The sequence below is a fragment of the Athene noctua genome, chromosome 2 (assembly GCF_965140245.1).
Source record: "Athene noctua chromosome 2, bAthNoc1.hap1.1, whole genome shotgun sequence".
In the NCBI taxonomy this organism is placed as follows: domain Eukaryota; kingdom Metazoa; phylum Chordata; class Aves; order Strigiformes; family Strigidae; genus Athene; species Athene noctua.
Window position 1 is genome coordinate 157,701,869 of NC_134038.1, and position 25,074 is coordinate 157,726,942.

At 68.9% G+C, this 25,074-nt stretch overlaps 1 protein-coding gene across 1 annotated transcript; it reads right to left on the bottom strand.

The window, feature by feature from the left end:
* Positions 1-869: 869 nt before the first annotated feature.
* On the bottom strand, positions 870-24,769 carry KCNH2 (potassium voltage-gated channel subfamily H member 2). Its single transcript, XM_074900834.1, has 15 exons — positions 24,610-24,769; positions 23,644-23,874; positions 17,480-17,644; positions 16,846-17,286; positions 15,863-16,077; positions 5,835-6,260; positions 4,792-5,179; positions 3,710-3,909; positions 3,374-3,626; positions 3,076-3,269; positions 2,655-2,754; positions 2,295-2,573; positions 1,847-2,033; positions 1,577-1,748; positions 870-1,061 (listed from the first exon to the last, which is right to left on the bottom strand). Exons 1-15 carry the CDS (start codon positions 24,683-24,685, stop codon positions 870-872), a joined length of 3,519 nt encoding a protein of 1,172 aa, XP_074756935.1. The 5' UTR covers positions 24,686-24,769.
* Between the last annotated feature and the right edge of the window lie 305 nt (positions 24,770-25,074).

Sequence of the window (25,074 nt, forward strand, 5' to 3'; positions counted from 1 at the left end):
GCTGGGACAACACTGGGGGGGTTACAATCCCCCACCCTGTGTCACCAGCTGTGCAGGGGGGGTAACGGCTTGGGGGGGCTCCCAGCTGGGGGGTCTGGGGGGGCACTGTGGCTGGTGAAGGGGGGGCATGCAGCAGGCGTGGGGAGCGGGGACACTCCCCCAGAGCCCACAGCGCTGCCCCACGGGGACACAGACGTCAGGGCTACCCGCAGCCAGGACAAGGACGGGGACAATGACTGGGGTGAACGTACACATGCACACGTGAACAACACATGTGTCCTGGCTCAGCAGCAGCCACCCCCCACTTTCCCCCCCCATCTCAGACACACACGGCATCCCCGGGGCGCTGGACGCAAGTACACACACACACATGCACACACGGGGCAACCGCGAGCAGGCAGACCCGCAGCATGGGGGAACACGCACGATACACGCACACGCACACACACACACACGTGTGCACACCCCCGCGCAGCCCCCACCACGCTCCCCCCTCCTCCGCCACGCTGCCAGCCCCGCTGTGGGCTCCGGCCGGCCGGGGGTCTGGTTGGGGAAGGGGCAACGGCGCTACGAGGAGGAGGAGGAGGAGGAAGAGGGGTGAAGAGCAGCACACGTCGACGGTCCTGCCAGCTGAGCCCTGGAAGTGCCGGTGCAGCGGCAGGGCGGGGGGGCCTGGCCCCCCCGGGTTAGGCCAGCTAACGTGGGGGTGCTGAGGGGCTCCCGCCGCCCCCCCCGCACGCTGCCGGCGGCGGGAGGGATTGTCCGTGGGGGACGGCGGCCTGGAGCCCACCGGCCCGGCTGGCGGCCTGGGGACGGGGGTCCCACGTCCCGTCGCGCTGGGGGTCCCGGCCCCGTCCCTGCCCTGGCCATTAACTCCCGGGGTCGGAGCAGTGTCTATGCAGCGTCTGTGTGTCCGGCGCGGCGGGCAGCTGTCCGGGCAGCGAGAGCCGGCGCGGCGGCGCTGGCTCCACCAGCAGCACCACGTCTGGTGGCGGTGGCGGCGGGTCGTCGCGGGGGTCCGGGGCACGCGGCAGCTCCAGCGGCACCGGGTAGCTGGGAACCTGCGGGAGCGAGGGCAGCCGGGGTCACTGCCAGGCCAGGGATGGGAGAGGGGGACTCGGTGTGCCCCCCACCCAGCTTTGGGGTGCACCCATGGGCAGTGGGGGGGTGCAGAAGAGGGGCTGCCCCCAAGTTGGGGGGCTCAGGGGTGACCCCCAGCCTGCAGTAGGGCTGGAGGATGGTGGGATGGGACACAGGAGGGGTCTGGCCCAAATGTGGGGGGCTCAGGGCTGACCCTAACCCACAGTGAGGCTGGATAATGGGGAGAGGGGCTGCCCCAAACTTGGGGGACTCAGGGGTGACCCCAGCCCACAGTGGGGCTGGAGAATGGGCAGCTGGGCTACCCCAAGGCTGGGGGGACTCAGGGGTGACCCCAGCCCACAGTGTGGGTGGAGGTTAGGGAGAAGGGCTGCCCCAAACTTGGGGGCTCAGGGGTGACCCCAGCCTGCAGTGGGGCTGGAGAATGGGAAGAGGGGCTGCCTCAAACTTGGGAGTCTGGGAACTAAGCAGTGCTCACCTGAGAGAGAGGCTGGATGGGGGTGATGGGCAGGATGGGCTGCAGTGGACACGGGGGGCCGGGGGGCTGGTGGGGAGACGAGACTGTGCTGTAGGCGGGGGGCACCAGCACAGCCTGACGCTGCAGCAGCTGCATGATGGAGCTGATGTCCGCGGCCATGCGCGTCTCCAGCCTGCAGACAGATACATGTTAGGGTGTGCGCAGGGCACTTTGGGGGCGATTGGGGGGCTCCCATGGGATTGTCCTGCCCTTGCTAACCCCCCCAAGTACCTGTTGAGCTGCTTCTGGAGCAGGTCGAGGCGCGTCTCCACCTCAGAGCGTTGGCGGCGGCTCAGGGACGGCAGCGGGATGCTGAGGGCAGCGTGTGCCGGGATGGTGCAGCGTGGCAGCTCCTGATACTGCCGCCCCCGGCTGTCCCCCCAGAAGCTGAAGATGTTGGAGACCCCCGAAAAGGCTCCTGTAAAGGTGAGGAGCCGGGGGGCAGAAAACATCAGCATCCTTGGGGTGTCCCAGCAGGGCATCCCCCAAGCAGGGCACAGGGATACAAAAGCAGAGGGTGTGCAGGGAAAGATGCAGGGCATGGGCTGGGGATCTGGGGGGGCAGATGGAGCGATGGGCATTTGGGAGCTGCCGGGGGGGCATCCACAGAACCTGAGCAGGGAGGGGATGAATAGGGGATCCCCCAAGCCCATCCGGAGCGAGCCCCCCTCGTCCTCACCTGAGAGGGGATTGCACATGTCGCTGCCCTTGCGCTCCTCGGCCTCGACGGGCGTGGGCACCTCGCTGCCCGGACGGGCGCTGTGGAAGGGGGAGAGTGCAGTGGCCCCCGGCCCAGGCACAGGGGGCTCGTCCTCGTCGCTGGAGGGGGAGCTGGAGGGCGAGCTGGAGTGGCAGGGCTCCCACTCAGCTGGCCCGCGTGGGGCCCCCGGCGCTTGGCAACTCCTGCCCGGCCGCAATGCCTTCTGCCCACTCCGCAGCTCCCCGGCGTTGGCTGCGTCTGTGGGGGGGACACGCCCTGGGTCACCACGGCCCCTCAGGGCATGGACCTCCCCATCACCCCGGCCTCCTCCGGTCCCACCTTTCTCCGTGCGCCGGCGGAAGGAGAGTTTGCGCTTCCGCAGGCGGTTGAAGCCGTTGTCCAGTTCATCGCTGCCCGGGGAGCCAGGGATCATGTTGGTCTGCAGGGATGGAGCAGCAGAGGGTGTGAGACTGGGGGGTTTGCCAGACCTCCCCCACCCCAGGCTGGCAGGGACTAGGGACTGCGGGAAGCTGCGTGGGCAGCACATGGTGCTGGTCCCGGGCAGGGCAACGCCGAGAGGCTTTGGTGTGGTGTCCCCCCAGCAGCCAGGCGATGCTCGGGGGCATCTCGTGATGACTGTTCCCCATCCCTGGGCATCCCCTGTGCTAGATCCCCTCAACTTCCTCAGGACCCCCCAGGCTGAGCAGGATGGGTGCCTCCTGTGCAGTCCATACCCCCCATCCCCCCAGCAGCTCCTCACATCGCGCAGGTTGAAGGTGATCTCCAGGCTGGACCAGAAGTGATCGGAGAACTCGGGGTACATGTCCAGCACCTCCAGCAGGTCCTCGCGGTGGATCTTGTGCAGGTCGCAGTAGGTCAGTGCCCGCACGTCTGCGTTGGACTTCCCCGGCCGCGCATACAGGTTCAGTGGCTCCCCAAAGATGTCGTTCTTCCCTGGGGGGGGGGACACGGCACCAGCATGGGGTGTCAAGCTTCCTGTTGCCCCCAGGGCTGGCAGGGGCACCCCCTCCCCGGCGCTGGGTCCCTCGGGGGCTCACCCAGAATGGCCACCACCACGTCCCCACGCAGGATCTCGATGGAGCCACGGGAGATGAAGTAGAGGGCGGTGAGGACGTCACCAGCGTGCACCAGCGTGTCGCCGGGGGGGGCATGGGTGGTCTTGAACTTCATGGCCAGGGCACGCAGGCAGCCCTTGGTGGCACCCTTGAAGGGCTTGCAGTTCTGCAGCAGGCTGCGGTTCAGATGCAGGCAGATGTCTGCCTGCAGGCACTCGGGGAAGCCCTTCAGCACCTGCAGGACATGGTGGGAGGGGGTCACACCGTGGGGCCAGGGGGCCAGGGTGGTGGGGGCCGTGCTGCCGTCCAGCCACTCACCGCATTCATGTCGATGCCGTTGGTGTAGGACCAGGCGTGCTGGAAATACTCCTCGAGGCGCTGGCGCAGCGGGTTGGGGATCTGGTGGAAGCGGATGAACTCGCGGACGCGCAGCATCTGTGTGTGGTAGCGCGCGGTGCCCGAGTACAGGCGCTGGATGATGGCCGACACGTTGCCAAAGATGCTGGCGTACATCAGGGCTGCAGTAGGGGGGCGAGCGGCATGAAGGGTGGCCCCCAGCAACACTTGCCCGGAGCCCCACCACAATGCCAGGACCGGGGGCGCAGGGTGCCCATCGTCATCAGGGCACGTCTCTGTGATGCAGCCCTGCACACGCATGTGAACGCATACGCCCCCCGCTCCACCCCAAGACAGGGGGGTCCCACCGGGCTCCCCCCACTCCAACACACAGCCTTTGCACCCGCACTCACCACACCCAGGCCTGCAGGAGCACGGGGAGCTCACGGAGCCTCACACACGCAGGGCTGTCCCACGGACGGGCAGCGGCTCCATGACATGCTCAACGGGTGCACGCTGGTGCACACAGGCCCAGCGGTGCGTGCTGACACATGCGCGTGTTCACCCCTGTGTGCTTGTACATGTTCTGTCACACTCATACAGGCTCACACGTGTACATGGGTGCTCACAAGTGCATGCTCACAAAATCACAGAATCCTCTAGGTTGGAAAAGAGCTTGAAGATCATCCAGTCCAACCATGAACCTCACACTGACCGTTCTCAACTCCATCAGATCCCTCAGCGCTGGGTCAACCCGACTCTTCAGCCCCTCCAGGGATGGGGACTCCACCCCTGCCCTGGGCAGCCCATTCCAACACCCAACAACCCCTTCTGCAAAGAAATGCTTCCTAAGAGCCAGTCTAACCCTGCCCTGGTGCAACTCATGCACACATGTACACCCACACGCGCGCGAGCACACACGCACGGTCACACACACGTGCTCCCACACACACTCACACGCTCCTACATGCCCCCCTCTCTCCCCTGCAGGCCCACACGTGCCCTCCCTGCTGGCACGGCCGCAGCAGCCCCCGCCGTGGCCGGCTGGGGGCCAGGACACTCACAGCCGATGAGCATGACGCAGATGGAGAAGATCTTCTCAGAGTTGGTGTTGGGGGAGACGTTGCCGAAGCCGACGCTGGTCAGGCTGCTGAAGGTGAAGTACAGCGCGGTGACGTACTTGTCCTTGATGGTGGGGCCATAGAGGGGGTTGCTGGCGTTGAGGGGCTTGCCGATCTGGTCGCCCAGGGAGTGGAGCCAGCCGATGCGCTGCCCCTCCACGTTGCCGATGGCGTACCAGATGCAGGCCAGCCAGTGGGCAATGAGGGCGAAGGTGCACATCAGGAGGAAGAGCACGGCTGCCCCATACTCTGAGTAGCGGTCCAGCTTGCGGGCCACCCGCACCAGGCGCAGCAGCCGCGCCGTCTTCAGCAGCCCAATCAGGGTGGTGGTCTGCAGGGTGGAGGGGCGGGGGGGGTGTCACTGAGGGAGACTCCCACACAGTACCCCCCAGAAAGGTGGAGGGGGTTCCCTGCCCCAACGCAGGGAACCCCATTCTATCTGCAGGCAAGGGCAGCCTGGCCCTGCCTCCCTGCAGAGACACCCCTCCGCCCCCAGCACAGGACCAGGCAGCGGGCAGCAGCCAGGCACAGCCCTCCCAGCGTCCCCACCTGTCTGGGCATCACCAGCCCCAACAGCGCAGGGTGCCAGGGCCTGTCCTGCCCCAGCCCCTCTCCCCACTTAAGGCTCAGGTGTCCCCATCAGCGCCCCTCTGGGGCAAAGACACCGCTCCCCTGCTGCTAGGGGGGGTCCCACAGAGGCCCATTAACCACTGGGTTAAACCCTGTTGAGCGTGGCACCGCTCTATTGGTGCTGGGGTGCTGGGGGGGGCCCCCAGGGCCAGACACAGATTCACCCACCCCTGTGCTCCGTGCTACACGCTGCCTGTGCCCAACCCAGCACCCACCACTCCGGCACTGCAGGCACCCAGCCCCAGCCTGAGGACACAGGTAGGACCCCCAAGCATCACCCTCCAGGGAGCACCCAGCACTGAAACAGCCCCCAGCCCAGACAGGGCACGATGGCACCCCGGCAAGGTGGCAGGTACCTCCTCAGAGCCGGAGCCAAAAATGAGCAGGTCAAAGGGGATGGCGGCGACCATGTCGATGAGGAACCAGCCCTTGAAGTAGTGGATGGCAATCTTCGCAGGGTGGCTGACCACCTCCTCGTTGGAGTTGACGTAGGTGGTGCGGAAGTTGATGAGGATGTCGATGATAAACATGATGTCCACGATGAGGTCGACCACGTTGAGGGGGCTGCAGGAGTAGCCACAGTTGTGGTTCTGGGCCTCCTCCTGGTCGTTGAGCAGGAAGGCGGCCGAGTAGGGGGTGAAGATGGCCGTGTAGATGACCAGCAGCAGGATGAGCCAGTCCCACACTGCCTTGAAGGGGCTGTAGTGAAGGATGGTCCATTTGTGGATGCGCGGCGCCTGCAGCTTGTACTCGGGGAGGACGTCGGCGCCCAGCGACAGCACCTGGGCAGGCGAGCAGGGCTCAGCTCCATGGGGCTGCACCCCCCCCCCAGCTCCCGGCCGCACCACCCCCACCCCCTGCCACCCCCAAAGCAGCAGCAGCCACCCTGGGGCTCTGCCCGGGCTCCCCGCCCCAACAGGACCCTGGCACAGCTGCAGCCAGACCAGGGCTGGCAGCCCCGGAGACACCCAGTGACGCAGCTGCAGGCTGGCACGGCCACCCTGGGCTGTTGCCGTGCCAGGGCACGAGTGCCACGGAGCTCCCACTGCCCCCGCCCCCCCCTCCCCCCCACGTGCACACATATGTGTGTGCACACACGCAGCCTGAGCAGGGGGGGTCCAGGGGGGGCATGGCCATGCCCCGGCAGCTGCGCCCATCCATCCCAGCTGCCTGGCACCGGGATTAGATGTACTGGCCACGGGATGGGGGGCACCGGCTATAAATAGGGACCGGGTGAGTGGGTGCTGTGGGGCAGAGGGGCCCTGCCGTGGGGAGGGAGTGCCGGGGCTGTGGAGGCCTGGGGCTGGTGGCCACCGGCCACCTTCAGCTGCTCCACAGGGAGCCCCAGGTATCCGAGGGGTACCCAGGGACGGGAGAAGGAGGTGACGCCAAGCCTGGCCATGCCCCCCCTGACCACTGCCGTGCAGCAGACCAGCACAGCCCAGTTAGGCCAAGGGGGCACAGCCTGGGAGCACAACCCCAAGGGGGGGTCCCTCCCAGCGCTGACCCCGCTTTCCAGCCATGACGTGCCCCCACACTGTGCCGAATCGCTGGTGCCTGGCAGCAGCACAGCTCATACTGGCCGCCTGCGCCACTGCGGCTGCACCACGAGAACAGGAGAATGCAACGGGGCGCAGTCACCCCTGGGTCCCATCCTGCACCCCAGCCACAAGGGGGTGCAGCGCTCCTCGGGCGGGCTAGGGAGGGCTCACCAGGCCGTGCTGCCCATGGAGGCTGTGGGTGCTTGCTGAGGCAGCAGCAGAGCGAAAGGCGGCTTTACGTAACCATGCCAAACCCAGAGCCGGTGGCAGCTGTGGGGGGATGGACCCCGAGCCCACTCGCAGCCATCACTAGGACACGGGTCCCCTGGGGTGCGCACAGCATCCAGACCCTCTGGTCTTGCGCGTGGCAGCACCCACCACCCCTCCCCAGAGCAGTCCTGCGGGCACAGCTTTGCCAGACCCCCAGCCCCGGGGACTGCCAGCATGTGCCACAGCCAGGTATCGACGGTACCGGTACCTTCTCCTCCTGGCTTGGCCCCGCGGCGTGAGCAGCGTCGCTGTCAAGGCACAGGCAGGTGCCGCAGAGGGAGATGCCGGACATGGGTCCTGCTCCGGCCCCAGGGAGGGTTGCGGGGGGGCCCGGCAACTCCTGAAGCAGCTGCAGGAGCGACGCCAGCATCCTCACGGCCACCCGTGGGGCCGGGTCCAGCCCATGGTGCGCTGGTGGCACTCAGCTCCTGCCGCCCATCCGCCAGCTGCCCCACGGGCACCAGGGACACGGCCCCCCACCAGCAGATCCCACACCCATCCGGACACCCCCGCCGGCACCCAATACCCTCCCCGGGCTGGCCGAGCACAGCAGCCGAGCAGGGCAGCCAGGCACCCCTCGGCAGGACGGCGTCAGCGGGAGGTGAGAGTGGCCGCGCGGCAGGCGGCAGACACGCACCACTGGCAGCCGAGAGAAAAATTATTGGGGCGGAAATTTTTCCCAGCCTGCCCCGCTCCTGCTGCCACAGCTAGGGATGTGCCCCCCTCCCACCTCCGCCCAGCCCCTGCCCGCCCCTTAACTCCTCCAGCACTCGGGGCGCCCAGCGGCCTGGCATGACATGGTACGGTGCGTGGCGATGTGCCGAAGGGCTTGGCGGGGCTCGGTGCCATGGCGTGGCGTAGGGCCACTGCAACAGGGACCCTGGCGCAGCTGCAGGTGACCACGGGCAGCGGGGCAGGCAGAGGGGCAGGCAGCGAGCACAGGCAGCAGCTGCCCCAGCATGGCACGTGGTGGGACACATCCTGACACTGTCAGTACCCCTTCGGCCGTCCGCGCACCACGCTGGTGCTGGTAGCTGAGCCTGGTGTGGGGGGGACACAGCCCAGCACGGCGGAGGTGAGAGGGACACCGTGGGGTGCGTGCACCCCATGAACACGCCACGAACACACGTAAAACCCGCACAGTGCTCACAGGCCTGGGAACACGGGTCCCATCCCTCCGGCTCAGCCAAAACATTCCTATGGACGCAGATGACCCCATCGGGGACAGGTGGGCCCCGTTACCCGCTGTCCCCAGGTGCCACTGGCCTTGGTGGCTTCGTGAGGCGCGGGCTGTGGCACAGCCTGGGGAAGCGGCATGGCGGTGCGGGAACAGCCACGCCGATACGGAGGATGCGCGGTGATGGTGCCGGGGACACGCCACGGTCCCCGTCAGCTGTGACTCAACCGTTGCCACCCACGCGCAGGGGTTTCCTGCCGGCACCCGCGTCCCCACACGCCCCACGTCGGGGAGGGACAAGGCCACGTGTGTGGCACGCGCAGCGGGTGGTCCTGGCGGCACCAGCATGAGGAGGGGTCCGCATGTGGAAATAGCGCAGGGGATGCTCACACACCCCTTCCCGGGGGGGGCTGTGCCCCGAGTACCCCCTCCCCCAAAATGTGCCACACCCCCCCGCAGGAGGGAGGGAAGGGTGCTGCAGGGGGACAGTGGGGGACACCCTACTGCGAGGTCATATGGGGGCATGCTGAAATAGGGTCACATGAGGTCATGGGTACAGTGGGGGGACAGGAGTTTGGAGTACCGGGGGTGGGGGGGCACAGAGGGGGTGAGGATGCTGCAGGACGCACGGGGTTGGGATCCCACAGGGGTCAGGGGGATCCTGGGGGAACAGGGGCACAGCGGGGACACAGGTACTGCGGGGCAGAGCCCCCCTCCCCGGGGCTCCAGCGCCCCACACAGCGTGTCGGGGTCCGGTGGGGTTCCAGACGCGCACCCCCACCCCGGGCAGGCCCCGGCGGCCCCTTTAAACTGCGGTTCTTCCAGCCCCGCTCCATTTTTAGCCGGGGCGGGCGGGGGGGGGTATGGGGGGGGAGCCTGAGTGGTGGGTGGTGAACAGCGGTTGGAGGAGGGGGGAGAGGGGCGGCTCCAGCAACCAGCCCGCTCCTGCCTCTAAAATTAACGCAGCTGCCGCGCCAAATTGGGACAAATCCCTGCCTGCAGCGCGGGCAGGTGCCCCGGGCCTCAGCAGGGCCACACGCTGACCCCCCCCCCCCAAAAAAAAGGTCTCCGTGCCCCCGTTGAGCCCGGTGCGACCCTCGGTGTGTCCCCCCCCCGCCTGCTGCGGCCCCTCGCTCACCCACAGCCCCTGAGTGACATCGGGGGCAGGATGCTCAGCCCCCGGGGGGCTGGATGGTGGCAGAGGGGCCTGCGGGGTTCAGGCTGGGGAAAAGGGGCAGGAAGGTCCGGCCGTGCATGGAGGGAGACCCCAGACACGCACGGACACCCCACCACCACCAAGACCTCACTGCACCAGACCCCTCCCCTGCCCCGCATTCCTCACTTTGGGGGGGACCCCCGGCCCTACAGGCAGCTGAGAATGGATGGCTGGAGGGTGAGAGGGGACGGGCACCATCAGCCCCACTGACACACCCCCCACCCGGGACACCCCCACAGCTGCACCACTGCCAGAGACAGCTCCCCCCTGTTCCCCCAGCCACGGGGAGAGCCCCCAGCCCCCCCGTGCCCCACAGGGCTCAGAGGTGGAGCAGTGAGGGGCTGGGGACTCCCCCGACACGTGCCCGGCGCATGTGGCATGGGCACAGCCACACACCCCGGTGCCCGGCACCACCGCGGAACCCCACCCGTCACAGGAGCACCCGATACCACCGCCCCGGCTGACGCACACCCTCAGACCGGACCATGTGCCCATGCCGGGACTGACACGAGGTGACATCCCGCCCCCCCCGCCCCCGGTCGTGGACAGTCGCACTGGTCCGACAGGGCACAATGCCACGTCAGTGACGCTGAGAGGCAGCAGGACCGCTGGCAGTGACACAACACCTATCAGTCACCACGACACAGTTACCGGCGGTGCCGACGCTCAGTGACACGTACACCGCCCCGGCGCAGGCAGGCGACACCTCGCGCTCACGGTGACACATACGCCAACACCTGCTGTGACACTGGCACCCGACACCCAGCCCGCACACCCAGAGGCACCCGGAGCGGCACCTGCCATGACCCAGACACCCGCACCCACAGGGTACGGCCCCCTCGTTGCCACAAATACCCCGACCTGCGGCCGGGGGCCACACCCCAGCCACCCCCACGCAGCACCCCGACACCCCCCAGCCCCAGGGGTGCCACACTGACCTCTGCTGACTCCAGCGCTTGCGGTGATACCGCACACCCATAGCGAAACCATCTGGCATTGAGACCAGGCAGGCACAGACACACCAGCACCGCCCCGAGTGCAGACCCCCACCCCTTGCAGAAACCCCCAGACCCCCAACACCCACATTGACAGACACCCCAAACCAGAAACCCAGCACCTGCACTGGTACCCCCGCACCAGCGCTGAAACCGGCACCCAGAACCCACAGGTACCCAACCCCTGCACACGCAGGTACCCAACAGCCACAGACACTCAACACCGGCACCGGCACTAGCAGACACCCAACACCCGCCTAGGCACCCTGCACCAGCAGGTTTCCAGCACCCCCCAGGACACCCAACACCAGAACACTGACACCCACCATGCACTGACCCCAACATCTGTGGTACCAAATGCAGCAGCACTGACAGGGGACTCAGCACCCTTGGGGACACCCACAACAGGCCACCCACCAACATCCACAATGCCAAGGGTGCTCCACAGCCGCCACCATGAGCGCAGGTGCCCAACACCAGCCGTGGTACCCATCACCCTCTCAGAGGCCAGCATCGGTGTCACCCGATGCGCTCTTCACCGTGGCAGGCACCAACCATCGGCAAGGCACGGGCACAGCTGGCCACGGAGACACCCAACTGCTCCAGCAGTGTGTATAGCAGGCGCTGCGACGGTGGGGACACCCCGACACCCGACTGTCCCCACCTGGGTGGCTCTGGTGGTGGCCAGTACTCACAGCATTGAGCTGCGGCAGCGTTGGGGCTCCTTCGGCACCCCCCGACATGGACGCCGGGGACAGGCAGCCACCCCAGGCCAGGTGGCAATGCAGGCACCCCACTGCCAACGGCAGCACCAAACCCCGTGGTGCCACTGGCAGGCTGGGGTGTCGAGCCCCGTGATGGGGTGACGTCCCTGTGGGGCGGCGCGCCCGCCCCAACACCCTACCCCCACCCGCTGACGCAGACACCGAGCTGACCCACAGCGCCCCACACCCTGGCTGCCGCCACCACACCACCGTGCCACGAGCCACCCTCGATGGGCCAGCCACGGGGACCACCTGGGGACACGGTAGCCACCACAACCTCCTGATGCCACGGCACCTTGCCGAGCAGCCATGTGGCAGCACACCTTGCCACAGCCACAACTACACAGCTGGCGCCACAGCACAGCCGGACACAGTGCCGAGCCCAGCCGTGGCACCGGACAGGTGCCAGGGTGCCCGTGGGTGGGTGCTGCCCCGCGCCACCCCGGATCACGGCACCCATGGTGTTTGGCTGGAGCACAGCCAACGCGGTGGTTCTTGTGGCTCCCGCGGCTCCCAGTTCTTTGGCCCCACTAGCCGCCGACACCTGGGATGCTCAGCCCCCCGCAGCCTGCCAGAGTGGGGCCACCACCTGCCCTGACCCCCGGTGCCCCCCCCGTTCCATCGCCCCCAGTCCCGGGGGCCTCCAACCCCGCATGGAAACGGTCCTGAGACCCCACAGCCACTCTCGAGGGGATAAGCCCCGGGAGCCCGTTCCCTCTGCAGGGGACACAGCCGCCCCCCCGCCGTGCCGCGACCCTTCGCGGGTCTAGAGCCCCGGTGGTCTCCGGGGGGGGCTCCTCGGGAGGTCGGGGGGGGGCTCCGGAGCTGCACAGTCCTAGGCAGCCGGTGCCGTCGGGGCAGGGAGGCGGCTCGGGGCAGGCACGGCGAGAGGGACCACCCCCGGGCTCCCCGGGACCTCCCCCGCTCCCCGGGACCCCCCCGAACCCCCCAGCCCCCCCGTACCTCCTGGGCCACCAGGCTGGAGATGCGGACGGCGCGGCGGACGCGGCCGCTCTTACGATCCCCGTCGGGGCGGTCGCCGCTATCGCGCCGCGCCGGGGCCATGGTCGTGCTCAGCGGGGGGAGCCCCGCGACGCCCCCCCGCTGCCCCCCATCCCGGCCGAGCCCAGCCGAGCCGAACCCAGCCGAGCCCGGCGCTGCCCCGAGCTGGCGGCAGATGGAGCGGGGCGGGCGCCCCCCCGAGCCCCCCCCTCCTCCGCCGCCCGCCTCCGCCGGTCCCGCTCCCCGCCTGGCAGCCGCCCCCCCCCCCCCCCCCCCGCCCCGGCTCCAGCCTCCGCCACTCCCCGCGGGCCCGTCACGCCGCGGGGTGGGACCGGGAACACCCCCCGCGGGGAAACTGAGGCACGGGGCGGGGTGAAGGGGGGCAGAGGGGGACCTGTCACTCCCTGGGGTCCCCCGCACCCGGAGTCCCGGCTGCCAGTCCCTGCCCGCCCTGAGCCTGGAGTGGCTGCCTGCAAACCCCCACGTCCCCCGAGGGACACCCCAGCCCCCGTGGGGACAGCTGCTTCAGCGAGGCGGCTGCGGGATGGGGACGGGGATGGGGCCGGGGCCGAGCTGGCCGCAAGGATTCCTTGGCCACTGCAGGCAGCTCCGGCCTGATTCCCGGCACCGCCGGCTCCCGGTGTCCCTGGCTGCTGCCCAGTCCTGGCAGCGAGACCCTGCTGCGCCTCTGCCCACACCCCGCAGCTCCCACCCATCCCCGGCGGAGGGGTGACCCCGGGTTGCAGTGTCCTCACCCAATGGGTGCCAGTAAGGCTGGGGCTTGGTGGGACTGCTCCATCAAGTGGGGGCTTCCCTGTGCCCCCCGCCCTTACACCCACCCACCATCATCAGCCAGCGAGACACCGGCCCACCACAGCTCCCGGCGACACCCCATCCCAGCCGGCAGCACTGCGGGGTACCCCATGGTGAGTGGGGCTGCAGTTCCCCACGGCCAGGCCCAGCTCAGCCCCCCCCAGCCTCCACCGTACCCACAGTGGGCAGCAGCACGTGCTCCCCCGTTGCGGTGTGCCAGACTGGCTCCCGTCCGGGTCGGTCACAGCCAGCACAGTGCCAGCAGCAGCACCCAGCCCTGGCACCATGCGGGCCAGGGTCCCTGCCGGAGCAGGCCAGGGGTCCCCAGGGCTGCCATGAGCCACTGGGATGCTGCAACATCCATCCCAGCCACGTTGGCCAGCACCAGCTGCCGGCCTGGCCATGCCAGGCCCCGGCCCCATCCCCATCCCCGCTGTGCTGGCGCAGCGCGGCTTAGCCGGGGCCGTCCGGCAGGCCCAAGAGCGCGGTGACCTTGACAGGAGCTGCGGGAGCGGGCGGCGCGCGGGCTCCTTTGGCTGCCGGCACTGCGGATGATTCACGGTGCTGCCGCCGGGAAGCCCCGGCCCCCCCAGCACCAGCCGGCCTGGTGGCTCGCCGTGCCCGAGCCGGGGCTACCCCCTGACCTGCTGGCAGGGCCCTGAGTGCAGCAGCCATCCCCACATCACCCAGCAGCTGCTCACACCCGCCCGCTCCCCATGCCACGCCGGCACACAGGCCGCCACACCAGCACCCGGTGGCCCCCCATTCTGCCCCCATCCAGCCCCAGAAGGCATGTGCTGGGCAGTGGGTGCCTCAGCAGGGACCCCCATCCCATCCTGGGGAGGTGATGCGTGCCAAGCCCCGCACCCTGGAGGGGTAGCCACCTCCCCCCCGTCTACCAGGCACTGCGTGGAGATGCTGGTTATGGGCAGGAGGGAATGACCGAGGCTCGGTGCAGGCAGCTGCCTGCCCGCACAGCAGCAGCCGCCACAGCATCGGAATTAATTACACAGCAAAGGCAATCAGGATGCTTTGCTCGTTAGCGCGCTGGAGAGGAACAGGGAAGGCCAGCCAACACGTTGCAAGGAGTGGGGAGGGGGGTTTGGGGTGGGCCCCAGCACTGCGCTTGCAGGACTAGGGTCCCCCACCCTGCAGAGGGGTCCCACCCGGCGAGGGGAGCAGGGCTGGGTGCCCACCCTGGCACTGCTAGGAGAGGAGCCCCAGCAGCAGGGCCAGGAGCTTCCTGGGGGAGTGGGGTTTCCCAAATGGGGCTCCCCTTCACGTGTACGAGCAGATGCGTGACAGAGGGGGCTGGGGGGTCTGCTTGGGGAGCGGGAGCGTGGGCAGATGCACCCGGGCAGCTTCCATCCCCTGCCAGCTGCCGGGGTTCCCAGGGGGAAGCGATGGCATGGGGCTGCCCCAGGGGCCTAGGGGGACAAGGCAGAGGGGACAGGGAGAGGATTCCCCTGGGGTCCCTCTGGGTGGGGACAGATGGGGGTCTCGGGAGCTCACCGGCCCCTGGCAGCTTTCAGTTCATTAGCAGGAGCCAGAATCAGGGTGTAATTAAGCAGCAGCCGCCGCCTGCTCCCTGCAGACAGATGGCAGTTACACAACGTGCCAAGGATTAGCTGCCACTGCCAGCCCCCAGCCACCCCGGGGCCGAGGGATGTCCCAGTCTGTGGGGGTGCTCCCTGCTGGGACCCCCTCCCCGGGGATCCTATGTGCCACGCAGAGTCCGACCCAGCCATGTGCCGCCCCTCCACGGCGCCCATCACCCCGGCATGGGGAGCACTGTGGCCAGGATCACCCTGGCCCAATTCCCCAAGGGGAGATACACGGACTCTCCTGCCCCCACAGGGTGGGGGACAACAGCCACCGGGCACTGCCAGTGCCAGCCTGCACCTCACACCCGTGCCAGATGACCCCTCAAGCACCCCACTGGGCAAGGGGCACCCCAGGAACCCAGCAGTGCCCCAGCACCCTCCTGCAGTCCCCAGTACCTCGCAGCACCTCCCTGCAAGCTCCGGCATCACCCTGTGAGCTCCAGCACCTCCCTGCGAGCTCCAGCATCACCTTGCAAGCTGTGGCATCACTCTGTGAGCTCCAAGCATCATGCTGTGAGCTCCAGCACCATCCTGCACACTCCAGCACCTCCCTGTGAGCCCCAAGCATCACTCTGTCAGCTCCAGCATTGCCCTGCGAGCTCTGGTACCATCCTGCAAGCTCCAGCATCTCCCTTCACACTCCAGCATCCTCCTGCAAGCTCCAGCACAGTCCTGTGAACTCCAGCACCTCCCTGTGAGCCCCAAGCATCACTTTGTGGGCTCCAGCATCTCCCTGCAAGCTCTGGTACCATCCTGCAAGCTCCAGCACCTCCCTGTGCCCTCCAGCATCCTCCCGTGAGCTCCAGCATCACCTGTGAGCCCCAAGCATCACTCTGCGAGCTCCAGCACCAACCTGTGAGCTCTAGCACCTCCCCGCGAGCTCTGGCAGCCAGCTGCCATGCAGAGCATCCTCTGGGCTCTGGCCGTGCCCTGAGCACTGCCTAGCCACCTCCAGCACCGCCTGGCCACCTCCATCAGTGCAGCGGGCGCGCGCGGGCTCACCTGGGTGACCTTCTCGGTGACGTTGTGGGTGCGGTCCTTCAGCTTGGTGGGGGCGATGATCTCCTTCTCGCCAGGCGGCGCGGCCAGGAAAGCGTCCGCCTTGAAGTCCACGAAGTTGAGGGTGATCTGGGGGATCTTGCTGATGGCCCGGTAGCGCATCAGGTCCGAGTCGGAGGTGGAGTTCAGCAGGGCGTTCCGGACGTTGTTCATGGCCCCTGGGCGGGGGGACCGTCACCAAGGTGGGGCCACGGCCCTGCCGTTCCGCAGCGCTGGGGACCCACAGCAGGCAAGGGGAACCCCGGGGCTGGAGGGCCCCCAGCCAGGCGTTGCAGGACCGTGACCCAACAGCTTGCTATCATTTACTGCTAATGTAATTATTTTTCTCTTCCCTAATGCGCTTAGCGGGATCGGGGGTTAACGAGGCAATTACTGCCGCTCTGGTGTTGCCAAGGGGATGTGGGCCTGTGGGATGTGGGGGTGGGGGCTGTGGGATAAGTGGGGGGCTGCAGGACGGGCTGGTGGAAGGGGGTGAGCCCCCAGGCACTGCAGCCAGGCAGGAGGTGCGCACCAGGGAGGCCGGTGAGTCAGCCAAACCGAGGTGACTGCAGGTTTCCCCGCCTGGCACGGAGGGCTCGGTGCTGGGGGGGCTCTTGGGGTTGCTCCAGTCATCCCTCGTTTACTGGGTGAGGAAGGGGGGAGCCCACCGGGTGCCGGAGCCACCGGCAGCGCAGAGCATTACAGCGATGAGGAGCCTGACAATGATGGGTCCCACCGCGGCCCCGTGCCGGCACTGCTGCCAAGCTGCCGGCGGCTCCCTCCAGTTGCGGCTGATGGCTGCCCTGCACACCAGGAGATGGCCCTGGCCCTAACGAGCTGCCAGCCCTAATGACTTCACCCCACGGCCACACGCTGCGCCGGGGCGAGAAGCTGTGGTTGCTGGCACTGGTGCACGCAATGCCCGGGATTTGCTGGCAGCGCCGTACCGGTGCTGGAGCCGCGGTGCAGGCTGATGCCGGCGCTGGCGTGGCGGTTGTGGCAGCGCTTGTCGCCCTCGCCCTTCATGGTCTCGATGTCGTCGACGGAGGAGGCGCGGCGCACGCTGTGGATGCTCTCACGTGAGCGGCTGCGTGCCAGGCTGCAGTTGGAAAAGGCGGCGTGCAGGGCCAGGCGGTCAGCGCGCGGCGAGGAGTGGGTGATGGGTGGCTCGGGAGGTCCGTCCTCCATCAGCGCCGCCTGGTCCTCGGGCTGGGCCCCTCCCGGGCAGCTGGGCTCCAGTGAGGAGGTGGCCTCCTCAGGGCCGGACTCACTGCTCTGCTTGGAGAAGTCCACCACCACGGCGTCAGGCGGCTCCTGCGGCAGCGACTGTTTGCTCCCCGCCAGCGCCAGCAGTGCCGGCAGCTTCAGCCTGAAGGATTTGCTGCGCCCTGGACAGGAGGAAGGGGCAGGATTAGGGTCTTGGGGGCCACCTGCCAAACCCACACCATGGGTGCTGTCTGCATGGCGCTTTCAGCAGGGCATGGCAACCCAGACACGGGGTCTGCAGGAGCAGGGCCCGTGTGGCCCTGGTGCCGGCACAAGTCTCACTGGTGACACTGCACATCCTGGCACTGGCGTTACCTGCGGGTAACCAGTTGGTGGGGGTGACCCAGTGGTTGGTGTCCTTGACGGGTGAGCCTGGGCGCTCCTTCTCCATCACCACCTCAAAGTTCAGGATGAACATGATGACAGCCCCATCCTCGTTCTTCACCGGCACCACGTCCACCAGGCACAGGAAGCAGCTGCCTGCAGGGGGTGTGTGTGTGTAACACCATGGCAACACAGCCCCCCCATCCCTGCTGGCACCCCCTCCTGCCCCCCACCCTGGCTGACTCAGCAAGCTCCAAGCCCCACTGCAGCTGCATCATGGGGGGGAGACATGAGAGGGTGGGAGGGCCTCATTTCCTCAGTGCCCCCCAGAACAACCCAGGGACCAGGCAGGGTAAGTGCAGGGGCTGCAGGGGGTGGGGGGGGTGGGCAGTGCTGGGGGCAGTTGGGGTGCCAGGCCAGGCTTAAGCCGCTCAGGACTCGTCAACAGCTGCAGTGTTAATCCTGCTGCTGCAGCTGGGTAGGAGGGGGCAGCCCAGGGCAACCTCTCCTGCACAGGGACGGGGCAGCATCCTGCACCCCCCCAGCACCGTGCCGTGGGGGCCAGCCTGACCCTGCACCCCTAGCCCTGTGGGGTTCCCCATCCGACCCGGGGGCTGCTTGGAGGGGCTGTGTGTCTACACAGCCACCCTCCCACCACCACCACCACGCAGCATCCCCTCCCCAGCACCTGCAACAGCTGCAGCAGTTGTGACACGGGCATGCCACATCACCCCCACACTGCTTCCCTTTGCCGGGACCCCCGCACGGCATGTCGTGTGTCCCCCTCCCCCCCCAAAAACTGGCAGCAGGCCCAGCAGCCTGCGCCGGGGAGCCCGGCACGGCAGCCGCCAGCTGGCAGCGGCCCCCCAACCCCACGTGGGGAATCCCTGCCCGCACGTGGGGCCGCGGGCAAGGGGCCAACGCCGCAGGAGGCGCGTGGCACGGCTCAGCACGGCACGGCTCGGCAGGGAATGGTCCGCCACGGCTGCAGCAGTGTCCCCGGCCAGGCCACCCGCCACCGGAGGATTAGCAGCACGGCCACACGGCCGCCCGTCGCCGCCGGCAGCTTTGCTTCATCCTCACTCGCCCACCCGGCTCCCACGGGAAATCCTAATCCCGTTGATCCCCCCTCCCCGTGGCTGCCGGGACACCCGCCAGCGCCAGGCACCCCCCAGGCCCTCCCACCCCCACTGCCCGCCAGGGCAGGGGCGATGGCGGGACCCCCGCGCTGCACCTCACCTCGCCGTTGGTGGGGCCTCCGGGCACGAGGGGGGGGAGTGTGGGGGGGTCAGGGACCCACAGAACCCACCCCACGCACCGCCGGAGCTGCAGGCAGGCAGACCCCCACGCCACGCGGGAGGGTGAAGGGAGCGGGGGGGGTGGGTTGGTAGATGCCGAGCCCAGCTGTGGTCTCAGCCACCCCAGATCACAGAGGGGACCCCCCCACAGTGTGCTGCCCCCCAACTCCAGCTGCCCCCCCCTCGGCCCCGCTGCCGAGCTCAGGGGCTGCGGCCCTTGGCACCGCCGCTGCTGCTGCCGCCGCGTCGGCTTTATGCCTAAATATGGCTGCGGGCAGCAGCCGCCGGCGCGGCGGGACGGCCACGCCACGCCACGCCACGCCACACGCCACAGGGTCCCGGAGTGGCCTCCAGCCAGCCCTGGCCCCTGGCCATGGGGAAATGGGGTGTGGGGCTTTGTTTTGGGGTGCAGGGGGGATGGGGGATGCCCTGGTGGACTGCAGGGCTTGGGGCACTGAAACAATGAACCCACCCGCGACCAGAGAGTGGCACTGGCCTGAGAAAGAGGTGGGGGATGCACTGAGCCCCCCGCCCCCCATAGCGTCCCCTCACAGCATCACCCAGCCCTGCACATGTCACCCCCACACCCTGTCCCCCTCATCCCTCCCTTGTGCCTCCCACCCCCCCAGCACCCTGTCCAGCCCGGGACAGGCCCCATGCCAGGGGCTGCACCAAATGGCTGCCCCCCTCCCCAGCTACAGCACAACTGGGGGCTCCTACACCTCCCACAGTCCCCCCAGACTTGGGGACCTCAGCCACGAGTGACAGGGATCGAATGTGCCCCATGGGGAGGGGAGGGGCTGGTGGGTGGCTCCCCTGCTCAGGGTGCACCCTGCACCCCAAATGCGCCCACACGCCTCTAGACCTGCACCCCAAACCCACCCACATCCCACATCCTCACCTCCGCACCCCAGATCCATCCACACCCATCCCACATGCTCCAACTAAACACCCCGAACCCCCACCCCTGCACTCCAACACCCTACACCCCACACTGTGCCACACTGTGCATCCTGCACACCCACTCGTGCACCCCACCCCTGCACCCCAACACCCTGCACCCCACACTGTGCACCCTGCACCCCCACCCCTGCACCCCAACACCCTGCACCCCACACTGTGCACACTGTGCACCCTGCACCCCCACCCCTGCACCCAAACACCCTGCACCCCACACTGTGCCACGCTGTGCACCCTGCACCCCCACCCCTGCACCCCAACACCCTGCACCCCACACTGTGCCACACTGTGCACCCTGCATCCCCACCCCTGCACCCCAACACCCTGCACCCCACACTGTGCCACGCTGTGCACCCTGCACCCCCACCCCTGCACCCCAACACCCTGCACCCCACACTGTGCCACGCTGTGCACCCTGCACCCCCACCCCTGCACCCCATGCTGTGCAACCTGCCCTGTGTACCCCAACACCCTGCATCCCCACTCTCTGTTCCCCAACACCCTGCACCCCATGCTGTGCCACGCTGTGCACCCCAATATCCTGCACCCTCACTCTGCACTCCATGCTATGCCACACTGTTCACCTGGAACTGTGCATCCCCACCCCTGCACCCCAACATGCTGCACCCCCACCCCATGCACCCCATCCTGCACCCCCACTCCCTGCACCCCACGGTATGCCACGCTGTGCACCCCTATCCCTGCACCCCAACACCCTGCACCCCACACTGTGCCACGCTGTGCATCCTGCACCCCCACTCATGCACCCCATCCCTGCACCCCAACAACCTGCACCCCACACTGCGCCACGTTGTGCACCCTGCATCCCCACCCCACCCTGCACCCCAGAGTCCCATGCTATGCACCCTCCCCTGTGCACACCATCCCTGCACCCCACATTGCACCCTGCACCCCAACACCCTGCACTCCAACACTCTGCACCCCTCCCCACCCCCACTCCCTGCACCCCACAGTGCCATGTTGTGCACCCTGCCCCGTGCACCACACCCCTGCACCCCAACACCTTGTACCCTACATTATGCCACGCTGTGCACCCTGCACTCCTACCCCTGCACCCCCAGCCCTGCACCCCACATTATGCCATGCTGTGCACCCTGCACCCCCACCCCTGCACACTCCTCACTGGGCACCCCAGGGCACAGCTCTTGCCACACCGCACACCCTGCCCTGCACCACAGCCCCCGCCGTGCCATGGGACCCCCCGGTGCCGCGCCTGGTGCTTGACCCCAGGGTGGGCCAAGTGTGCGGCCCCCACAGGACCCCCCCGGAACACCCCGTGCTGGCGCTGGCACGCTGCCCACCAACCCGCAAGGCCAAGGCCGCCGGCGCCCAGCGTGGCTGCCGTGCCGCTGCGAGGCCGCGACCTTGCCTGGGCGGCCCTGGCAGCGCTGGCGGGAGCTGACGTGTCCCCACTGCTCCTTGCCTGTGGCCGCCGAGCCGCGGTGCCAGCGCGGTGCCCGCGGCGGGGCTTGGCCGGGCTGGGGAAGCCCTGTCAGCACGGGGCAGCGCGGGGAGAAGCACCCGCAGCCAAAATGTGCCACCTCGTGCCAGGCAGGCAGGGGCTGAGGGCGTGATCTGGCTCCTTCGTGCCCTCGGCCTGGCCGCCGGCGAGGGACACGCGCTGCCACAAAGGCCGGTGGCGGTGGCGGGGGGTCTCTGTGCTTTCCCTGGCCCCCTCCCTGCCACAGCCGCGGTGTAGCACCGCAGCGGCTGCCCCGGTGAACCCAAGGCCGTCTCTGCGGGCACATGGCTCCCTGCGGTTGCCGCGACCTTCCGGCATCCCCAGCAGCGCTGGGGCTGTATAAACAACGTCGCTCGAAACTAATGGCTGCAGCAGCAGCAGGCGACGTGGCGGGGCCCAGCTGTCTCCCCACGGCTACAGTGCTGCCACACACCACGCAGCCGCAACCCAGGGCCGTGACGGGCGCCGCGGCGGGGGCTTGGTGCTGGGAGGGGGGGGGGGCCACGAACACGCTGAGATGGAGGAGTGGGGTTCAGCAATGAGGCACAACTGCGAAGGCACTGATGGGGCGAGCGATGGCAGCTGTGCCAGGGATGCACTGGGGCTGCCGGGGCCCAGCCACAAGGCCAGAGGTAGCGGGGTCCTTGCCCCGTGGCAGCTGGGAGGGGGGCGAGGGTGCTTGAGGTCCCCCGGCAGAAGGCAGGGCTTCTGAGGACCCCTCCTCCCCAGCACCCCATGCCTGCTCTCTCAGCCCAGCCAGCAGCTCCCGCCGCCCGCAGCACCCACAGCCAGCACCCAACGCAACGGCCCCCCCGGGACACAGGGTGTATCTGGGGGTACGGGAAAACCCCATATCCCAGGGGTCAAACACTGTTGGGGGGTCCCGCTGCCTCCACCGCTGCTCCTCGCTGCTCTACTGCCCCACGGATTAGGACGGCCGGGTCCCTGCAGAGTCCCCCCCAGCCCCCCTGCCCTGGGGAGGCCCCGGACACAGGAGGGAGGGTTAAGGAGCAGCTCTCCCGGCCCCCGCATGCACCCGCTGCTGCTGCCGCCTATAAATATCCCGTTGGAAACACCGCACTCCCCGGGGACGTGGCGCGGGCAGTGCTGCCGCAGCACCAGCCATCCAGCCCCCCCCCCCAGCCCTTGGCACCCGCTGCTGCGTGTCCCGGGGTGCCCCCACCGGCACCCAACCCACGGGCAGGGGAAACCCCATCCCTACGCCAGGGCCTGGGGCAGTGGGATGGAACTGCCCCCCACCCTGGGGCACGGCAAGGCCTAGGCTGGGGACCCCAGACCCTGCATCACCCCTGGGACCCCCAATCCCACCCTGAGGGCCTCATCACCCCACACTGCCTGCGCCCCGCCAGGCACCAGCACCAGACCCCCCGCAAGCTCACTGCGCCGCAGCCCCTGCTGCCGGTCCTGGCTGTGCCAGACACCGCAGGCACCAGGGGCTCCCCCAACGCTTCCCCCGACCCCAGCTGAGTCCCCAGCAGCCACCCCAGTCCCAGCGGAGCCCCCCAACACCCTGGGGCTGCACCGGGGAGCAGAAGCCGTTGTGGCTCCACGTGGCGGCTGCTGGCAGAGCGGCGTGGGGCCGGCAGCTGGGAACCAGCTTTGTTTACTCCACGCGCTGGAACCGGGGCCGGGTGCCGAGAACCGGAGACAGCTGCCGCGGGAGCCGGGACACCTGGCACAGGCATCGGTGAGGGCCACGGCACGGGGAGGCCACGGCACCACCAACACGGGGCTCGGGGCCTGGCACCCACCTGCTGGCACAGTCACCCGGCGCAGGGACCCGCCGTCCTCAGCACTGCGGGGGCACAGCACAGCGGTGACCCCCACACGCACTCATGCTGGGACAGCGGCACTGCGATGCCCCACACAGGGTCAAGCCCCACGGCCTGGCATAGCCAGCCGTGGGGCAGCCGTGGGGCAGCCAGACCCACGGGACAGGGCAGGCTGAGCGGCTGCCGGTGAGATAGGAGCCCCTACTGCTCCCTGTGGCCTCATCCTTGCACCCCACGTCACCTCTCCGCTGCAGCGCCCTGCAGCACACTGCCCTCGCCCCACGGCAAGCGGCTTCCCGGCACCCCAACCAGCAGCCCATGGCCACTATCACCCCGCTGGGAGCTGCTGCAGCAACCGGGGAGGCCTGCAGCCCCCCCGGCAGTGCTGACGGGGCAGAACAAAGCCCCACCAGCGGTGCTACGCTCCCGGCTGTGCCGTCACCACACGCCACCCACAGCGTGGCAGGGCTGATGGATGGGCACGGCGCAGCTGCCCGCCTCGGCACGCCATGAACTCAAGGGTCTGTCTGCCCGTGACGGACGGCCGCCTTCACCCGCCGCGCAAATAACCGTCAATCTCTGCCGGCAGCGGCTGCGGCGGCACTGGCGGTGGGTTCCTACCGTCTTTGCGGTAGAAGCAGATCTCCACCTTGCGCTCCTCGGCGCCCAGCAGCGCCTGGGCGATCTGGGCGGCGGCGCCGCGCTGGGTGCGGGGCCCATGGAGGAAGTCGCAGGTGCTGGGCTTCTGCATCACCTCCGCCCGCGAGTACCCGCACAGCTGGCAGAAGCCGTCGTTGCAGTAGATCACGGCGCAGTTCTCCACCCGCGCATTGGCGATGATGAACTTGCGGCCTGGGGAGGAGAGGGGAGGGTCAGCCCCGCGTGTTGGTGTCCCCTCCACCGGGGAGGCTACGCTCCATCCATCCGTCCATCCATCGGCGGCTCTGGCCTCTCGGTGACCAAACACCCCCCAAGCCACCGGCACCGCTGCCATCACCCCAGGGACCCCACTGCCATCCCAGGGACCCCACAGCCCCAGGGACCCCATCGCCATCCCGGGGACCCCACGGCCGCAGCCAGGCCATGACACCCGCCGGCACACAGCCTGTCTCCCACAGCACGGCGGCACCCCGCAGCCCAGCCCCGTGGGGTGGCATCACCCCTGTGGACCCCACTGAGGACACTCTAGGCCTGACCTTAGCAAAGTCTCGGGCCCCCCCCCGGCCCCCCCAGTCCCAGCGCAGGGGAAACAGCGTCTCCCTGCCAAAACCCGCTGCCCGGCGTGGCGAGGTGGGAGGCCGCTGGCTGGCCGGGATCCTCGGGCACAGCTCCAGCCCTGCTGGCACTTGACCCCCTCAGGGACTGGGGGGGGATCCCACCGCACCCCAACACCACTGCCCTGGGGCTGGGGGCTTGGCGGGGGGGCAGTCAGGGAAGGTGGTGACACCGCCCAGCTGGTGCTTATCACCTGCACTCCAAACCCACCCCATAACCAGCAGCGCCCCCGTCACCCACAAACTCGGTCCCACAGCCCCGCCGGTCCCCGTCCTTCCTCCCGCACCCCCTCGGCCCCTAATCCCCACTCACTCTGCCCCTCGAACTTGCGGATGATGGTGTCCAGGAAGGTGTTTTGGGGGGCGACGTGCCCCCGCCGCACCGGCATGTTCCCCGGCCCATGGGGCAGCGCCGCCGCCCGCTCCGCGCCGCCGCCGGGCCCCGGAGGGGAGGGGGGGGGCTGAGAGGGGGGGAGTGAGGGGGGAGGCGGCCCCGCGCCGCGGGGGGTCCCGCTGCCCTTGAGCCAAGGACGGCGCCGGCGGGGCGGCTCCGGCTGGGGGGGGCGGGCGGCTCGGCTCGGCTCGGCTCAGCCCCGGGCCCGGCTCAGCCCCGGGGTGGGGGGGGGGGTGGGGGGGGGAGGAGGCGGGATGCGGGGCGGGCGCGAAGGGGTTAAGGCTGGGCCCTCCCCCGCCCGGTGCCCGCCGGTCCCGGACGCGGTGCCGATGCCGGACCCTGCCCCGCCCGGTGCGGTACCGGTACCGGTGCGGTGCTGGTGCT

Coding starts and splice junctions, on each gene's coding strand:
- KCNH2 (XM_074900834.1), bottom strand. CDS start 24,685: ATGCCGGTGCGGCGGGGGCACGTCGCCCCCCAAAACACCTTCCTGGAC. Junction 16,078..16,845: donor GCACCGCGGCTCCAGCACCG/GTACGGCGCTGC, acceptor CCCCCCGCCCAG/GGGCCATGAACAACGTCCGG. Junction 1,062..1,576: donor CCATCCAGCCTCTCTCTCAG/GTGAGCACTGCT, acceptor TCGCTCCCGCAG/GTTCCCAGCTACCCGGTGCC.